The sequence below is a fragment of the Hoplias malabaricus genome, chromosome 13 (assembly GCF_029633855.1).
Source record: "Hoplias malabaricus isolate fHopMal1 chromosome 13, fHopMal1.hap1, whole genome shotgun sequence".
NCBI classification, from domain to species: Eukaryota; Metazoa; Chordata; class Actinopteri; order Characiformes; family Erythrinidae; genus Hoplias; species Hoplias malabaricus.
This window is the reverse complement of record NC_089812.1, coordinates 27111401-27132155: the sequence shown is the minus strand read 5'-3', so window position 1 is coordinate 27132155 and position 20755 is coordinate 27111401. Positions and strand designations below refer to the sequence as shown.

The 20755-nt window shown below is 41.3% G+C and overlaps 1 protein-coding gene across 1 annotated transcript; it reads left to right on the top strand.

Moving 5' to 3' along the window:
- Positions 1–695: 695 nt before the first annotated feature.
- Positions 696–8806, top strand: dhx58 (DEXH (Asp-Glu-X-His) box polypeptide 58). The gene is made up of 12 exons (XM_066642102.1): positions 696–741; positions 2527–2703; positions 4058–4262; positions 4501–4691; positions 5064–5177; positions 5282–5414; positions 5879–6064; positions 6241–6488; positions 6641–6952; positions 7063–7253; positions 7914–8007; positions 8116–8806. Exons 2-12 carry the CDS (start codon positions 2527–2529, stop codon positions 8302–8304), a joined length of 2040 nt encoding a protein of 679 aa, XP_066498199.1. The 5' UTR covers positions 696–741; the 3' UTR covers positions 8305–8806.
- Positions 8807–20755: the final 11949 nt, after the last annotated feature.

The window sequence follows — 20755 nt, the reverse complement described above, 5'->3', positions numbered from 1 at the left end:
TTTTGTATGTTTTCATATGTCAAGAACTCTCACATCCCCCTCATATGCTACTGCAGCCTGTTTAACTGTGCGTTTACTTAAGTTTCTGTGCTTAGTTTCATTTCTGTGTTTTGTTGTATATTTGTTGTGGAAACAAGTGGGGAATTCCTTCAGTTTCCCTTTCCTGATGTCACTTGTGTACATTAAAAGGGCCCACCAAGGGTTTCTCCTGTCACTTGTTGGGTTCGTTATAATGGTCCTGTTAACTCTGCGGTTTTATCTTCTCTCTGCTTAGTAATCCAGCTCCTAAAAGATAAAAGCGGTGACAGTGTGTTCAAACACCAGGATGTGGGAATAGTTTTCATATTGCTGTTTTTCTGCATTTAAAAACATTTTTTACTGATCTCACACAGTGTGGACAGTGGCAGTTTTGCTAAATACATCAAGCTCCTGCACCGTTTATCCATACAGACCAAGCTTTTGTGTAGGCTGCTTTTTTTGAGAATTTTTTTACTATCAATATGTTTGTTGTGAGTAGTGTCGTGGTCACACAGCTCCAGGGTCCTGTACAGTACTGGTGTCTACTGTCGTATATCTTTCACCCCCTTCTACTGGGCCCTTCTTCTTCCTCCACTTCCACTTTCGTTTCTCAGGCCGGCATGCTGATCAAAGCTCTATTTGAAGAGCTGAGCCCATGTTAGCTCCTCAGAAGAATCCGAGAGGTCCCACAGGAAGCTCTGCGTGAACACAAGCACAGCTGAGGTGAGTGAGCCGTCTGGTTGTCAGCTGTTTGTGGATTATAAAGATTATATTGATATGTAATGTCAGCTTGTTTTTTTTGGGCTGATGTCTTACTCACTGGCATAATAATAAGCTTGTTCTTGTTAGCCTTGATAGATGTTTTTTTTATATATAAATATGCTATGTGTTATAAATGAACAGTGCAGACGTGGGTCAGCATTCTGTAAAATGTCCTGTCTATATTTTGTGCTCTGTGTTGACAACATTTACAGTTTTGTCAAACCGTTCTTTTAAAACTACTTGAGAATCTTCCTCTTTCTCAGTTTGTTTTCAGATAGGAGGCGCATGTTAATTTGAGCAGTGTCAATAACACAAGATAACCTTATGTATATAGCACATTTAAAAGACAAGTGTCAACCAAAGTGCTGCACAATAAAATAACCAAATAAAAATTTATTATAAGTTAAAACAATGTAAAATATTTCTGATCAAAATTAGCTTAGAAATAGAACTAATAGAGGTAAGCAAAATAAGTAAAACCAATCATACAGGACCACACTATCACAGTTAAAGTTTGTCTTAAAAATTTCTAATATGAGAATTATGCCAATGTCTGATATTTATGTATATTTTTGTCAACGCCAATGCATGATCATTTACAAAATGAGGCTAAGTACAATATGTGAATAACAGAACCCCCCCACAGCCTTAGATCATAGATTGAACCCTTACAACTTCATCATCTGTTCGTAATTGTTCAACCCTGTCTCACGTCACATCTCTGCTCAAAACATTTCTCTTCTGTGTTCACATGTTTTTTCTCTTCCCCTCCCTGCTTATGACTGTAAAGTGTCCTAGAGTTTGTGAAAGGCACTATATAAATTTAACTAAATATTATTATTATCAAAATCACACATTTCCAGTAAATAAATCCCAGGTGGATAATATATTTATTAAAAAAATTTCATTTGAAAGTCTGGGGCGCACTATTTTTTGTGGGCTGTCTAAATCTAAAACATGCCATTTTTATTTTGTGCAGCATTTTACACAAAGTTCAGAGACTTCAAATTGCCCTGCCTCCTCGTCTGAGTTTCTCCAATCACAGCACTGGATCTGCATTTACAAGGGACCTCAAAGACTAGGTTAAACGGCGCGAAACTAAAACGATGATAAATAAGAATGCTGATTAAAAATGGAGAAAATGAGACTTGAGCAGAATAAGAACAGAGTGAAAATGGCATAAAAACAGAGCATCTGCTCTTAGTGCTGAACTGAACCGGGGCTCATTCTCATTTAAAAGAACAGGTGCTGAAACCGGTCTTTCAGAACAGGGCCGTTTAGACGGGGGAGAACACTGCTGTGGGGTTTTGACCAAAGCATGTTACAGACATTTAATTTAGTTAAAAAGGGGTAGGATATGTGTCCTTTAAATGTGGCTTTAATATAACTCTTTACCTTCATTTAGTGCATGTGGATCTTCAACTACTCCCCACATCTATTCCTGCTTCCTCTGCCACTCATCCGCAGCTCAGTCTGGGACTGCGACTTCACAGGAGTGGTTTCTTAGCCTTATGATGCAAGAAACCTTGCTGTCTGAATCCACAAGTCTTTAGAAAACCACAGTTTCAAATCTGAAATGCTCAGCTGTGGCCTCCCCCAGTCGTGTCGGCAGGTTATTACCCCCATGATACAGCTTGTAGCTTTTAAACACAGCCACGGGCAGGTTAACCTGAACAGAAAGGTTACTGAGTTTTTAAAGATAACCCACACAACTGTTCATTTTGTATATTTGCTTTGTGTGTGTAGATGGAGGAGATTCCTTTGAGGTCTTACCAGGAGGAGGTGGTTGAGAGGGCTCTGAGAGGGGAGAACAGTATAATTTGGCTGCCTACCGGCGGAGGAAAGACTCGAGCTGCCGTTTATGTGGCCAAGAAGCACCTGGAGAACCATCCTAATCATAAAGTGGCTGTCCTTGTCAATAAGGTACCTGCATTGTTTGGAATAGTCACTTTCAGTTCAGGATGAATCTGTTACAGAGGAATGAATGTTAGCAGTTCTGCACTGTTACTGTTGCTTCCAAATATTGTCATACACTTTTACTCTTGTTTGCAAACAACATTATGGGTGACATACCAGAGTTCAAAAGAGGACACATTGTTGGTGCTCGTCTTGCTGGCGCTTCTGTGACCAAGACAGCAAGTCTTTGTGATGTATCAAGAGCCACGGTATCCAGGGTAATGTCAGCATACCACCAAGAAACACATCCAACAGGATTAACTGTGGACGCAGGAGGAAGCTGTCTGAAAGGGATGTTCGGGTGCTGACCCGGATTGTATCCTAAAAACATAAAATCATAGCAGAATTAAATGTGCACCTCAACTCTCCTGTTTCCACCAGAACTGTCTGTCGGGAGCTCCACAGGGACAATATACACGGCCGGGCTGCTATAGCCAAACTTTTGGTCACTCGTGCCAATGCCAAACGTTGGTTTAAATGGTGCAAGGAGTGCAAATCTTGGGCTGTGGACAATGTGAAACATGTATTGTTCTCTGATGAGTCCACCTTTACTGTTTTCCCCACATCCAGGAGAGTCACGGTGTGAAGAAGCCCCAAAGAAGCGTACCACCCAGACTGTTGCATGGGGGTGGATCAGTGATGGTTTGGGTTGCCATATCATGGCATTTCCTTGGCCCAATACTTGTGCTAGATGGGCGCGTCACTGCCAAGGACTACTGAACCATTCTGGAGGACCATGTGCATCCAATGGCTCAAACATTGTATACTGAAGGCGGTGCCGTGTATCAGGACGACAATGCATCAATACACACAGCAAGACTGGTGAAAGACTGGTTTGATGAACATGAAAGTGAAGTTGAACATCTCCCATGGCCTGCACAGTCACCAGATATAAATATTATTGAGCCACTTTGGGGTGTTTTGGAGGAGCGAGTCAGGAAACATTTTCCTCCACCAGCATCACGTAGCGACCTGGCCACTATCCTGCAAGAAGAATGACTTAAAATCCCTCTGACCACTGTGCAGGACTTGTATATGTCATTCCCAAAATGAATTGATGCTGTATTGGCCACAAAAGGAGGCCCTACACCATGCTAATAAATTATTGTGGTTTCAGTTTCATTGTCCAACCCCTGTATGTCCAAAAGTTGGGCGGAACAGTGGCGCAGCAGGAAGTGTCAAGGCTCCAGGGACCTGGAGGTTGTGGGTTCTTTATTTTCTAAATAAATCTTAGATGAGATGTCCCCAAACGGCTTTTGAAGAGATAGTGTTTGTAATCTTCAATCGTTAAACTTGAGTTGTGCATGTGTGTTTTTCCTAGGTTCACCTGGTTGACCAGCACTATCAAAAAGAATTCCGGCCCCACCTGGGTCACTCTGCAAAGATTGTGCGGATCAGTGGAGACAGCCCGGAGAAGGACTTTTTTGGCCGTGTGGTAAAGGACTCTGACCTTGTCATCTGCACTGCTCAGATCCTAGAGAACGCCTTAACGAACACAGAGGAAGACAAGCATGTGGAGCTCACAGGTAACGAACAAAACCCCAAATTAACTCTGCAGCACAATTAACGTGTTTCAAGAGCTCGCTGACAAAGCTAGATACAAATATATGCATGTTTGTGATGTCATTAACATGAATTTATTTACTTATTACTGTTCATTAGTGTTGACGTAAGTGATATTAATACAGACAGCCTGACTGAAATTCTGAAATAATTTTTAATAATTAAATGACTGTTCCCTCTGTGCTTTTCCTCTGTATTCAGACTTCACGCTGCTGATCATAGATGAGTGTCACCACACGCACAAGGACAACGTGTATAATAAGATCATGGCACGTTATGTGAAGAGTAAGATAAAGGGAGAAAAGAATCTGCCTCAGATTCTAGGTTTGACTGCCTCACCGGGCACTGGGGGGGCCAAGACCCTCGAGGGAGCTGTCAGTCATGTGCTACAGGTGTGTGCTGAGTTTGGAAACAGCCTTGAATCAGGAAAGACAGAATGAATGAGCACTAACCATTGTATAAACTAAATAATATTAAATATTAATGCATTAAAAGCCCTGAAAACAGGAGCCATATCATTTGGAGTTTAAAGTTGTATGCAAACAAATGCTAACTTGCAAGATATATTCACCCAGGTCCATGTATGGAAGATGCCAAAGCAGCCAGTTTTGAAATCACTGATTTTGTGATGTCACAAAAAAAAGCATTATTATTATTAAGAAAACAAGCTGTTGATTTAGCACAATTGGACTGACTTTGAACTTCTGTCATAAAACACCTGACTGGTTTATTATTGATGTATTCTCACACACTGTCACCCACAGATCTGTGCAAATCTGGACTCTGTTATTGTGTCCACAAAGAATTATGTGCCAGAGCTTAAAGCAGCTGTGCCCAGACCCATGAAGAACTATGACATTGTGAATGTGCGACAATTCGTAAGTGTTTGTTTCGGTGTTGCTCTTTCTGAATGGCCAGCTTTGGAGAGGTCTTTGTATTCGTGGTCATGCTTGTGATGTTTGTTGGTCTCACGTGTTCCCAGGACCCATTTGGGGACCATCTGAAGATGATGATGAGGATGATCCATGAGTTCATGGCGTCAGAGTCTAAGGTCGCTCTCCGTGAGATGGGCAGTCAGGAGTATGAGTCTGATGTGGTGGAGCTGGAGAAGAAAGGTCAGTGGTAGTCATTGATGCTGAATGTGGGCTGCATGTTAAAGAGGACACCACTGCGGTGGTAAAATGAAGAGCAGGTTGATCTTTAACGCATGGTGGATGAATGGTGTTGAATTTAATGGAATAGTATTGTTCTCAAAGCTATTTTAAATAGTTTCTGCTGGTGTGATTTAAATGAAATTTGAACACAATGTAAATGACAGTTGATGTTCCTAAAATGTAAAAATGTTGAAAAATATTATGGAGATACAAGGTTTTTTCTGACAGCGACAGTGCATGAGTTAAGAGTTTAAATTAAACTCTATATTTCTGAGAAGTGAAAATAAATGTTGATTGTTACTGAGAAGTACACTTTGGTCAAATCTAAATGCCTGAGGTATAGTAGAAATAGACTCATTATATATGCTGTATTTGTTAGTGGACCAACAAATGTGTGTGTGTGTGTGTCTGTGTGGTGTTTCCAGGTGTTAGTGAGGAGAACAGGCTTTTGTCTCAGTGTGCCCGACACCTGAGGAAATATAATGACGCCCTTCTTATTAACGACACCGTGCGCATGGTGGATGCTCTACGGCTTCTCGAGGAGTTCTACGTCTCACGGAGCGAAAACGCACTTGATGTAGTTGATATTTTTCTTTCTGGACTCTTTGAAGGTGTGAACTTTGTGTTATTCTCTCACCTGTTGTGATTCAAAAGCGTTTTTCTATACAGTATTCAGAATGGTACAGGGAAGGATGGTAGTATGGAACTGAGAAATGAGAAATACATTCTGTTTAGTTTAGTTTTTGACTTGTTGACCGACATTATTGATGATGTTTTCCTCACACAGAGAATCTTGTGGAACTGAGGGCTCTAGCTTCAGACAAACATAACGAGAACCCCAAGCTGGCTCAGCTACAGCAGACTCTGGTGAAGCAGTTTAAAGACAAAACCTCACGTGGCATCCTCTTCTCCAAAACCAGAGAGGGCACACGCTGTCTGTACGACTGGGTGTGTGCCAACCCAGAACTGCAGCGCGCCAACATCCACGCGGCCATTCTCACAGGAGCTGGTACCGGTGCCAATCACATGACACAGGTAGGGACCAACTTTAAAGAAGTTTTGTTATAAATCACCAACATGTATGCAGTTTTAAAGAAAATAATAAAGAAAAATGCAGACTTAATCAAGATTTATGTATAGACTCAAATATTACAAAATGTACGACATTTTTTTCTTTTTCTCTGAAGAGAGGGCAAAGAGAAACCATTCTGAAGTTCAGAAATGGAGGCCTCAACCTTCTCATCTCCACCAGTGTGGCTGAGGAAGGCCTCGACATCCCAGAATGCAACGTGGTGGTGCGCTATGGGCTGCTGACCAATGAGATCGCTCAGCTGCAGGCCAGCGGACGAGCCAGAGCCCAAGACAGTGTGTATTCAGTGGTGGCGCAGGCAGATGGGAGGGAGATACGCAGAGAAAAGACCAATGAGTATCTTGAAGAGCTGACCGTCAGTGCGGTCACTCAAGTGCAGAACATGGAGCCCAGAGAGTTCCACAAGAAGGTATGCATTTCAAACCAAGCACAGTTCCTTTAGATTTGGTACCCAGTCTGCTGTGTTGTGGTTCTGACTGCACTGCTCCTAATGTGTGGTGTTGATGTGTTGGGGGTCAGCTGTGGGAGCTGCAGAAGGCTGCTGTGATGGAGCGGATTCTGTCCAGCAGGCAGAGAGAGGAAAAGCAGACACGCTATAATCCATCTCAGGTTCAGTTCATCTGCAGGAACTGCTTCACTGCCGTTGCCCAAGGAGATGACATGAGGGTGGTGAACGGCACGCAGCACGTAAACATCAGTCCTGACTTTAAGTGAGTCCGTCCCTCCTCAGCCTCTCTAGGGGAAAATGTAAGAAAAATAATAGCAGTTAAAAGTTAAAAAATGTCTGTATTTAATTGATATCTAGGCAGTGATGAACTATTCTTAGGTAGCACAGGAGCTTTGAGGTAGAGAAGGGGCCACTGGTATCTTTTTATGTATTTCTTGTCAAATCAGTGCTGATTAGTAATGCAACATTCTGGTATAACCTACTTTCTGCTAAAAGAATCAATAGGCTACAATGAATTAACCAGGCAAACCCTACTCTCAGAACTGTACAGTAACCAGGTCTGTGTTATTTGCAACTAAAAACTACAATACATAAAGTTATTACATGGAATGTTTATTAAAGTGTCACATTTAAAACAGTGGTTCAGAAAAGATTTACATTTTACAGTTTTGTTGGAGCTGGAGCTTCGGTGGGAACAAATACTGTATCTATCAGTAACATAGCTATCAGTTTAGCAAAAAGATAGCAAAGAAGGTATTAAGAGAAGATTTTTTTTTTCTAGTGATCACACTTTAATCATCACAAACAGTTCACCCTAATGCTTAGTTGTGTTGCATTAGCTTCAGTTAGCTGTTAGCTAGCTCTGTTAGCCAAATAGGGAGTGTTAGCCAAATGGCTGTGTAACTGTTAATTTGTTTTACAGAAATTACTATCACACAGGAGAGCAAGTTCATTTAGAGCGGAAGTTTGAAGAATGGGAGCCAGGTCGTATCATCAGATGTGCTACGTGCTCACTGGTAATTTTGTGTTTGTGTGTATACTACATTAGCATTTCTACACTGATTTAAATCTAAACCCTAAAAATTGTTTTGTTTTGTTTTCTTCCTCTCTTTCTCCCCTGTCAGGAGTGGGGGTTCGAAGTCAAATTGAGAAAAGTGGTGGTGCTGCCCTGTCTGAAAATAAAGAGCTTTTCCATGAAGACTCCTGACAGCAGCCGCACGGCCAAGCAGTGGAAAGATGTGGAGTTCGCAGTGGAGGAGTTTGACTTTGTTGAGTACGTGACGAACAGATTCCCAGATGAGTTCCTAGAGTGAGTGTGTGCCTGCTGTTGCTGTTAAATGTTAATAACCGCACTGATTCCACTTTTGAACGTCTCCATAATTTTACGGTTTTACTTTTACCATAAGGTGTCGCCATTGTGCAATATTTAAAAAAAACCAGCCTCCTCATCTGAGACTACCATTCGAACAGGATTCCTCACTTAAACATGTCTGTAACAATTAATGATCCCTAACTCTATATGCTCTGTGACGTAAGAATCTAAAACTACCATCCAAATGCATCAGTATTTCAGGTAGATATAAATCAAAAGAATATAATCAAGCATGCAGATATACGCCTGATTTGTTGTCGCAGACTTTTCTTTAGGGTTTTTTTTTTAATTATTAGAACCTTTTAACAAAACAATCAGGCCTTGGTTCAGTTGACTTCTGGTGGAAAGGCGTTAACAATGGCCCACACTACAGTGACATATGATCCTATTATAATCCAAAAAGAAGTATCCAAAAAGTAAAATCACCTCTTAAATCATATGAGGGCATTATTGATCATTCCTTAAGGGGGGGGGGGGTGACTAAATCAAGCCTCTAAGTGGGGGGGGGCACCAGGGCCTTCCTCACTGTTGTCTACAAGCATGTCAGTGCATTATGTTCTGCACCTAATGGAAGAGCTGCTGGTAAAAATGCCAAATCAACAACAACAAAAAATAGCAAAATAAAAAAAACAACAACACTTTTATTTACACATTTGTTGGTAATACATTCGGTTACTAAAGGAGGCCTGTGTCCTCGCCAAATTCCTGACCAATCAACAAATACCTCTTTGTATAAATTGGAGCTAATATAATCATTGCAATGTGAAAGAAACGGATGAAAAAACAACAACCCAGTGTCCACACAAAAATAAGAATTAATAAAAACAAACAAAAAACAACAAATTCTGGACTTTAACCAAAGCAACTAGGTGTGAAAACAGCCTAATTTGCTGGAATGGAATATGGCCCTAAGTGTTGTGGACAATGGACCCAGCATTGTCCTTTTATCAAACAGTGTGTTTAAATGTGTTTACTTCATTTGTGCCAAACTGCTATTCTGATTAGTAATTATAATTAGCAAGAACTCATGGGAGCACACGGATCATTCAGCTTATTACTGGGTGAGTGTAATCTCTGACTCTTGTGGCTCTTGACTGAATGGAAGCAAAGTCAGACACAAACATACCTTGTTATTTATGGGGTTGTTTATATGACTACTCTCCCATACCTGAGTAAAACCTACACCAAGATACCGCTGTTCGAATATGCTCATCACTTTATTTAATTCCATGACCTTGCTGATTTAAGTTAATATAATATGGAAGCATCCACATTGCTTCTGGAGTTTACAGCTGACTACAGAATCACCCATAAATCCAAACTACAGGTCTCAGGGCCAAGCATCATGCGTTTGACCTAGGCCTGTGCTTCTAAATTTGATCTCGGTCACAGGGAATATAGTAAATAAATGCAGGCCATAATTCAGATAACCCGCAGACATCTTTCACAGCTGGATATGATCATCATTGGTCTTTAGTGTTTACACTCAGGTCCGTTCAGACAGTGTTGATATAACCTGGGATTACAACAGTAGGTTTTATAGCAGGTAAAAGCCCTTTTAAAAACTAATCCTGTTTAAATAGTACTTATGTCTCTCGGAGGCTGATATGCTAAAGCAGTGGTCCCCCATCCTCCTTATTTTTTAAGTCGTCTAGCTAGTCTGTACATACTGTATCCCAGGTGATGTGACTTTCTAGTTGCTGTCTGTTTTTATTTTTTTTCTTATTCTTGTCAACTGAACTAATATATATTTACATTTCCATGTATGCTATGAAATAAAATATTTTTATTATAATGTTTTCTGCCTACCGAGTGATTATGTTCTTATAGTTTATCATCATCATCATTATTATCTGTAAGCGCTTATCCAGTTCAGGGTCACGGTGGGTCCAGAGCCTACCTGGAATCATTGGGTGCAAGGCGGGAATACACCCTGGAGGGGGCGCCAGTCCTTCACAGGGCAATACACGCACACCTACGGACACTTTTGAGTCACCAATCCACATAACAATGTGACCGTGGGAGGAAACCGGAGGAAACCCACGCAGACACAGGAAGAAGACACCACACTCCTCACAGTCACCCAGATCGGGAATCGAACCCACAACCTCCAGGTCCCTGGAGCTGTGTGACTGCGACACTACCTGCTGCACCACCCTCTTATAGTTTAGTACTATACAATATCCAAATTATTCCTATTAAGAAATAGCCAAAAAATTCCTTGTGAACAAAAATACGTGTATATTTTTTATGTAGAAAAGTCTATTTTACTCTTTTCCAAAAAAGAATGTGCAAACTGAGAGAATTTTAATGAGAGAAAATAGGCCTGAGGTTGGCGCAGAGGGTCAGTGTTGCAATGTACGGATCAGCACTTCGTCAGCACCTCCAGGAAACATCTCACGCACATGCAAGAAACACACATACAGGTTTACTTTAGAATTTGCAACATCCGACCTACACCCCTCGAGCAGATTCAAAAGTGGGTGAAGGTGGTCTGCCTTTTAATGGAGAGATGTTCTGGTAGTTTCTAACTTAAAATACAGTCTGTAAAATCAGAACTCCAAGCAAAACCACTCTGAGGCCTACAGATTTGCCACAACTAAGTGCGTCACACACACACACACACGTTTTGATTCTGATGCCACTTATAAACTTTATTCCGTTCCTACCAGCTCTGAGCACCCTAATGACATGTTTGGGCTGTGTGTGGAGAGAGGGGGGCGGAGATGGTGGGTGGGGGTGTGTGTGGTGGGGTACTCATACCCTGCCACTGTCACTCTATTTGTCTTCCTTGTTCCTTCTGTCTTTATCACACTCCCTCCTGCCCATCCTCACATGCCCCGTCTCTTCTCTCACTACCCCCCGCCAATCCAAACACACACAACCCTCAAAATCCTTTTTTGTTCTCCCCCTGCAGTGGTCTGTATGGGGGGGGGGGGCAGCCTGTCAGTCTCCTTTCCTTTTCTCTCTATTCAATAGGTAATAGCTGGCCATTTTCTCTTCTGGAAAGCATATTAATGATCAGGCTGACAGACTGAGAGGGATGTGTCTGAGAGAGAGAGAGAGCGAGAGAGAGAGAGAGAGAGAGAATGAAGCTGAATGTATACGCGTGGCACTTTGTGCACATGGTCAATAAGATCAAGGAAAAGAGGGGGGAAATTGGCCCAAATGGGGTAATTTCACATCTGCACAGTGTAATCAGTGATGCAGCTGGCACACCACTAACAAACAGGTGTGTGTGAGAGTGTGTGTGTGTGCCATTTCTGAAATAAATGTAAAGCAGTGAGTAACAGACCATCGCTTTTGTATTCACCCAGATACATTTTTAGAATTTGGCAGTGGAAGGCAAATGTAGTGTTGGGAGTCTTGCCCAAAGATTTGATTGATGTAGCATGGTGTGCTCCCTGGAGTGGGGATTTGAACACTAATCTGCTGTGTGGTGTACCGCTGTGCAATACAACCTCACACACACACACACACGTTAAAGATGCACACGTTTTGATGTTTTTGAAGAGTACGACTCGGCTCATTCAGTGTAGGCCTGGCTGCTGGGCCAAGGAGTAGAGCAGGTATTTGAACTAAACCATTTGAAAGTACTAGGACAATGCCCTACGTCTGCTGTCTTCCAACAAGCTGAAAAATAAACAGATGTACGTCCTTGGTGTTGTATTAAAGCTGCACTATGTAATAATTGGGGATTTGGAGTCCCCTGTGGTAGAAATGCGTAATAGCAATGTTTTGTAACATGAGTTATGCTTCAGAGTGGATGAATCTGATTAGAAATGTGTATTCTACAGAGAACTCAAGGCGTCAAAACCTGGTGTCTCCAAGGAGTGAAGGGAAATAAATGACTCCAGTCATCATATCAGTCTTACAGCGGTGTAGTTGCAGTCAGTAAACTTTTTACTGGCATTTACTGCAGGATTAGGGCCAAAAGTTTGCGTATAGCTTGCTGAGACAGCTTGTACAGCTTGATCTGACAGCGTGAAAAATCCCAAATATAGACGAATTGCCAAGTCTCAGATCTGAAAATGGATCTGGATAAGCACCAAAACCTCAAAGTGACTCCCATAACTTGATTTTTAATGTGCTCTTCAGGAAATGTACATTCAAAAGCTGATTTGAATCACAATTCAAACGTAACACCTTTTTTTTTTTTTGCATTAATTCCACCTCCGTACGCTTCTTCCTCAACAGGAAATGAAAAAGCATTGAAAAGGAATCTGCTTTTCTTGTCAGTGCGATGTGCTGATGACCCGGTCTGCTTCCTCTCCTCCAGCCAAAACAGTGCCTCTCGGTTCTTCACTCTGTGTGCTGTCACTCTCTCTGTGTGCTGTCCTCTTTTGTCTCTGTGAAGCAGCGCACACTCTGCTCATGTCTCTAATCCCTTATTACAATATGAAAGAGCTGCTGAAAACATACTGTTCTCTAACCAGGGGAATCTCTCTCTCTCTCTCTTCTTTTTCTTTTTTCTTCTTTTCCCTAGATCTTCCTCCCTTTCTCTATCTCTTTCTTCCTCGCTCCATCTTCCTCCTCGTCTCTCCTTTATCTCTCTCCCACTCTTTTTTCTCTCCCTGTATTCATCACTGCCTTCATTGGTTGCTCTCTTTTTCTCTTTTCACTTTGTCTGTAGTACTCTCTCTCTTTCTCTCTCTGTCATTATGTCTGTCATTCTTATTCTCTCTGATTGCAGTGTGTGTGTCAGGTCTTTGTTTTGCTTGTTAACATGTTTTCTCGTTGCGTGAGCAGTGTGTGTTCATTCCTCGGCTGAATTAGTCACATTCGGCTTTCGGAGGAGGAACCAAACGTTCACTCAGTCATTCATTCATTCACGGAAAGGTCAGCTTAATGAGAGCCGTGAAGGAAGAGAGATGGATTGTGGATACACAGCAGAAAGGGGTGCACTTGTTTACTTGATTTAAATTAGAAAATAAAAAATGATCCAACACTTTACCTGTTTACTCACTGCTGCGATGTCCCACTCACTGGTGCTCTAATGTAGGAATGAGGCGCAGTACATTATTATCACAGTGGGGGACTATGCTGCCGTCCACACTGTGAGCTAAGGTTCACCTCTCAGTTTGGCCAGGACCACAACACCATTAAGATTCCATGGGAAAGACTCTACCTCTGTGACATTTTAAAATTGTAAACCACTCTGGAAAAAGAGCAAATGCTATAAATGTTAATCTGTCTCTGAGGGGTGCACTACATTCATTATGGGGACCAGTCCCAGGGGCCCCAGTTGCTGTTGACCCCAGTAAAATTTGTACCCCTGTGGGCAGTATATTGTTAGAACAGTAATTAACCAAGTAAGTCGGCTGAAAGACAAATGTCTTGATGTAATACATTAGCTTTACAAAACAATTTTAAAGCATTTTTTTGAGTAGCATATAACTGTAATTAGTAACTGTTGCATAATATTAAAGTATTGTCATTTTATTAAATAAATAAATAAATTAGAATGGGAGTGTGTTTGTTGCCCTGTGAAGGACTGGCGCCCCCTCCAGGGTGTATTCCCGCCTTGCGCCCAATGATTCCAGGTAGGCTCTGGACCCACCGCGACCCTGAACTGGATAAGGGTTACAGATAATGAATGAATGAACAAATAAATAAATTAAATAATGAAGTTTGAAAATGGTAAAGATTTGATAAAAAAGCTCCATCAAGGAAAAAGAGCTGCATGTATATTAATTTGTTCTGTTCTTATTGTTTAGTATCAAAAAGTATGTGTGAGTTGTGGGTTACACCAGTGAAAACGGTGACTGTTAATGCATTAATATTTTATTTTTAAGGATTATGCCAAATTATCAAAAATTGACAGAAGAGCAGGAGAATGTTTGAATTTTGTTTTCCAATTATGTGTTACACAAAAAGTCTTAAAACCTATTTTCTACATCTAATATTGTAATCATTTGGAAATACTGTTTGAATTGCGTACATTCCAGGTATCACACTTTTCAGACAGTCTGTGACATCTAATACACAACCTGCATCCTTACATCATCAGACAAGCCTCTGGGACAAAGCTTAAACTTGCACATCAGACTGTCTGGTCTATCACAGCAGGAGCGCGTGTGCCCGTGTGTGTGCATGTGTGTGTCTGCGTCTGCTGAGACTTTAGTTTGAGTTGGGTGGTGAGATGATGTAGTAAATGTGGGTTTGCTCTGGTGGGAAATGGCTATTTATGTAGCTGAAAATGGAATGAACACACACACACACTCCTAGACTCTGCCCTGCAGGCACAGGTAACCTTCAGCAGCAATCGCTGCCATTATAGGAAGTGGAAAGGAGCGACAGGGGGAACAGTGATGTGTGTGTGTGTGTGGGGGGGGGGGGGGTTGCTGCTGTGTGTGTGTGTGTGCCCGTGCATGTGTTCAGGGGTATTGGTGTCGGACTTGCCTGCAGGAGTTTCACTGAGCGCTGTTCATTTCTGATGTCAGACAAGTGCCCCTGTGTTTCCCACAAAACTCTGGAGCACCTTGCATTGGTTTGGACACAAGTGACCACTCTCACATTATTCCCCTTGTAAAAATACAGCACTCGGGCATTTAACCTTCACAGCAGTTCAGAGTCAGAGATTTCCCTTTAGCCCAAGTGTAGTCCATCAGCCAAGTCTCTGTCTAAAGTTTGCTGCTTTGTACTCATTTCTACTGGAGATATGTTGCTAAAAACTACGTAATGGGAAATGTAACCACTAGCTAGCTAGGCACATTTGCCATGAATGTTCACTGAGCTCAGATAAACTTAAGTATGTGGGTTCTCACAAAATGTGACATACTATTATCTGTACATGGACAATAATATGTTGTTTAGCTAAAAACAGCAGCCATTTTTGAATGAATGTTGTATTTTTTCCTATTCTCCGTTTCTATAGGTAACACATGTCATAGAGTGCAAATTTAAAGTGGAAACTGCCCCATACCAAATAAACATATGATGTATCAACATGTTAGCAATATTGCTAATAAGAAATTGAAGCTATGTTGCACTGGAGTGGGCGTATAAGTGGGAAGTCTGACCTGGGAACTATGTCATTTCCAACTTCGTTACATTTGAGCTACAAATTGTGAAAAACTTGGGTGACCAGATGTGAGATGGTGAAAAAGAGGAAGTGGGGGTGGACGAATACTGACGTGCAGACTGACCAATTAAATGTTTACAGAGAAGGTAATCAACCAATAACGGTAGCTCTACAGTCAGACCGTCCAATCAGAAAATTTTAGGCTACTTCACCACGCCACGCCCCAAACGGAGTAGGGGAGGGCGGGACTAGTTTGTGAATGAAACTCTTCTCCAAATTCTATGTAAGCTCTAGAAAAACAAAATCCTGGACGTTTGTGAAATTCTGCCCGGACATTTTTTTTAAGTCTAAAAAAGAGGACATGTCCGGGTAAAAGAGGACGTCTGGTCACCCTAGAAAAACCAAAGCGAGCCATGTATATTTGCCACATGCTAGCCAGCTAATTATTCCTTATAATGTATTACAATTATAATTTTAAAATTTGTTATTAATTTACTTTCTCATAACACTGAACATCATGGTCAGTGTTATGGGTTTAACCAGCCACTGCGACCGTAGGGCAGTTTTCAATGTGAAGAAGAGAAAAGCTAATTTATTATGATGGTATTTACCAGTGATGTTGATATGACATCATTCACTGGACTTGGATTTTTGGCTTCCCTGGTCGAAGGTTGTTTACAAAATGTAGTAAAATGCAGCACTATATTAAAACAGGAGGGATTGTTAGCATTAGTGAATATATGTCTCACTCACCACACCTGTGCTTCAAACCATGGTGAGGTGTTCATACATTGTGTGGTTTCTTTATGTATGATATACTGATATCTATAAAAATGATACAGTTAGCATCATTAGCTTTAGCAAACAGCAAGACTCAATCATTATAATGTGTTACTGATATTAGCTCTGCAGTTTCCCTCTGTCTGTAAACAACAGCTCAGTATGTATTGAGATTTCAGTGTTTTAATGTTTTCTATGCAGATTGCTTGATTATGTGAATTGAACACTCATCTGGGTGGTGTGAAAGCAATTTTCTCTCTTTCTCTCTCTCTCTCTCTCTGCTGTAGTAAACAGTTTTGCTGGACTCTATCGCTTATGTCCGTAAACCTTCAGCACTGAGTAGCCACTGCAGCTTTTCAATCAGGGCCACGCTGAGGATTACAGCACAGATTTACCGGGGTGTTGAGATTGAAAACTCAAAAACACACAGAATGAGAAATGAGAAGGGGTTAGGGGGGTGGGGAGTGGATTAAAGACTGGAGTTAGATTGGTCAGATGGGTTTGTTTGGCTGGTTGCTTTCTATGGACAACACTCAAGCTGTTCTTGCGTTTCCTAAAACCAGAAAGGAATATTTTGGTGAAAAATATCATTTATATTATTTTACTAGTAACTTTTCCCACTCTGGGAGGCACTCTGTATTCCTCAGTGAATGCATTTGTAAGGCATTATATGGCAAAACTAATACCTAGCATAAGCCTGTATAATTGCTTAAGCCCATTTTAACTGTACACATAGCATTTGGTAAACAAAGAGTATAAATGATTTCATTAAGATTCCCTAACTCATTATGTGTTCATATAAACACTAACTTGGAACGTTTTGGCCTTTGAGAGTTTGGTGATTTAAAGTCCAGCTATTCCCTGGTTTGTGCTTTCATGCTGTGGCAGTGGTCAGTATCACTGGGGCATTGTGGGAGGAGGTGGTTTCCTCTGGTTCTCTGATGCTATCTGTGTGCCTAGATGAAGCTGTGTTTCATTTCATACCAATGCTTCAACTGTTCAGCCCTGACTCAAAGACTCTACTCAGGACCTGACTGTGGAACAGAATCTGATCTGACACCGGACACAACTGAGACCAAGACCAAATTCACATGAATGAACACTGGCACATTTACGGCCTTGTTCTTTGTGTCTGAAATGGTTGTCTTGCATTTGATGCACTCTACGCAGTTGTGTGCACACATTTGACAACCTCTGGTAGGATGACGAGGCCGGAGGACTGGATGATGCTCACCTGTGTTGGCTAAACTAACAGAGCTGGGGAGTTAGTATCCTCCAAGTGCATTGAGATGTGCAATAACGGTGTATATTCGGTAGTTCTACAAAATGTGGTTTGTGGGCTCACATGTCTTAGATAAAGAATGTCACTCTCAATTTAAGGCACTTGGGAAATGTATGTTGTGTGTGTGTGTGTGTGTGTGTGTGTCTGAGAGAGAGAGAAAGAGAGTGTTAAAATGTACTTGTGTGGGTGTATTAGGTAAAACCACTCAAAGCCACTCAGCTGCTTCTCCACAGAGGGCCAGTGGAGGGCTCTCAGGGCTAAAGTGTCCAGAAAAAGGTGCATCATTTCAGGCTGACATCCAGCAACCTGTCCCACTCTGGGTCACGTCAAGAGACTCTCCAGCTTCACATCATTCCACCGCAGCTCTTCTAATCGCCCTCAAGAGCATATCAGCACAGGTGTGTGAGAGGGTAGTACAGTTTTATAAACCTGTTACAACAAAGTGCAGGAGATAACGGGTGTTTTGAAACTTAACAGAAACGAATACGTTTGATAGAACTGAAAACATGTCAAACTGATCAAATACAGTTTAAACAAAGCCTTGTAGAACACTCAGATGTTTATGCTTTCCTCTGAGACATGTGAGACCAAGCCACTGCTGTTCCCGTCCATTTTTTCACTCTACGTCAATGCTGAGTCTGGAAGGATGTGGGTTGTCAAGGAGCTGTCACTGAGAAAAGGAAATAGACAGAAAAGAAGAACATTAAAAAATATAAGCAAATTTAAAAATCTAGACTGGCCACTTCAGAGCCCAGACATCAACAGCTGAATATGTTTAGGGTTAAAGGTGGTGTTAAAGATTTTAACCCAATACAATTTCTATAAAATTTAGAGATCGTTTCCTCACAGTTTGCTAGTTTTCTCATCTGGTGGCACACTGGAAAAAGGTCCTTTACGCAACCCTGACTCAGCAATTGGGGAAACAAGCTAGTGTCTCCACCCGAAATTGCTGAGGAGTTCTGTCCCTGAGTTGTTTGGTTATAGCAAAGAAACAGCATCTGTTGAGATGGTCGAGAGAATTCTGAATGTTGAAAAGCATGAATAGGGATGAGGAAGTTGCTTGATTCCTGCTTCATAGGTGGGTAATATTTATTTAATTTTGCTGTTATGAGTTACAGTTTGAGTTACAGATGAGTGTCTGTGGCAGTTTACACAGTGGATAAAAACTTACAGACTTCAACCATAAACAAAATACTGCTGGTTACGTACTCAGACCTACCATACCACCTTAAAAGATGCCTAGCTTCTGAATGAAGACAAAGTACAGAGAGGGGTGGGGGTTGTTTTGCTGTGAGAACAGTAACTGAATCTTCTACATTTTACTGTAAGAACTGAGAGGGAGTATATTCTTATATTTTATTATTTAGTATCTGTTAATATTTATATAAAAATAAAGGGAAAGTGTGGATGCACTGAATGCTGAACATTGTTGTTATTAAGGTCTCTGTGTTCAGTTAAAGGGAAATTCAATTAAAGGAACACTATGTAATATTTGTACCATAAAATTGCAGCTGCAGTATCATCGTGTTTCACTGAGCTATAAAAGAGGAAACAGACTCTGGGCTCAGCCGTATTAGAAACTACACTATGTAACTTTTAGAGGAGGGAGCAAATAAATAAATAAATAAATAATCTTACCTAGTTTTCCTTTAAAAAATAAAAAATAAGAAATAATTTTTCCAGTCAAGAGACAACAAAGAACAGATGAAATCTGAGGTGAGACGACTCTTCTTTCTCTCTCTTTCTCTCACACAAACAACCCCCCCACACACACACATACTTGATGGAGGGCAGGTGTGTGTGTTCACAAGTGGAATCAAATGATGCTCTGGATGTTCACTCCCACACACACAGCTGCTCTCACCAATAAGTGACTCACTCTCCTCCACACACACAGACACCTTAACAATCTTCGGAAATGCTTTTAGCATTCCATAACTAAACTGAAGTTGAGAAACTAAAGGCATTAAGTGTGTTAAAATGTGGATGAGGCCGTGCCCGATGCACCGAGCCAATCTTCTTTTCTATTTCACAGCTGAGCATTGTTCAGTCTTCAGTTTTCACTTCATTTTTATTTGCTTTTACGAGTCCAAAGATTTGTTCTTGCCCATGAACACCAGTATATCGACTGGTTAAGTCTGTGCTGAAAATAATGTCAAATTCATTGGAATTCACCAAGCTCAAGTCATCAAAGGTCTCATGGTTGTGGTCAGGGCTTGAGTCACGCATTTGTGACTGAGTGCACCACCTCATATCCAACAAAATCTCTGAGGGAGCTAGATGCCAATTCATGTCTGAATCACGTTTGTAAACAATGCAGCCTGCAGTTTGCTCTGATATCTCCCAATTTGTATTTATTCTAGTTGTTGGCGTACCTGTGTCCTGGCAATGTGGTGATGTATTACAGCCTTGGAAGCCTGTCTCAGACAGGGTTGAGTAACAGACCCCATTCATATCCAAAACACTGCCTGCTGAGGCATTGACTTATGAGACAGCTTATGAGGCAAACCAGGCAGTTTATATGTCCCAGTGTTTACAGACACCTTCCTACAGAAAATAATTGAATGCTCTGGACTAGTCATACACGAGCCTAAGATCACTATGCCTGCTGCCAAGAATCTGAGGGTCATAAACCTGTAGAATTCACCTGTGGAGCATTCTCTGGATTGAAGAAGTTCCATCTGATATCTCTGGGATGAGCTGGAGTGGGGTTTATGATTAATCACTGATCATCTAACATCATCATCCTACTGCACAAAGGATCAAACTCTACAGCAACCTTCTCCCCCTGTCCAAACAGCACTGTTCAGAACGTCTGGTTTCAGCGTCTGTTCCTTCAAATGAGAATGAGCCACAGCTCACTTCATCGCAAGAGCCCATGAGTAAGGAGCAAGGAGCAGAAGCTCTGGATTTTAAGTTATCTGTCCTGTTTCACATTTTATTAATATTCAATCATTCATTCATTATCTGTAACCGCTTATCCAGTTCAGGGTCGTGGTGGGTCCAGCGCCTACCTGGGATCATTGGGCGCAAGGCGGGAATACACCCTGGAAGGGGCGCCAGTCCTTCACAGGGCATTTTATTAATATATAATCATAATTATTATTTCTCTGTGTTCACTGTTTTTGTTTTGTTTTGTTTAACCTCATATTTGCGTTGTCACATAAAGGCATTTCCAGTGCAGTGATTGGACAGATTTAGGCAATGAGGCGGGATGACACTAAAGTGTTTGTAACTTGAGTTGTTTAGTTTTATAGTACTTTTCGGTCTGTTGATCTCCCAAATTTAGAGTGGGTTTTGACTTTT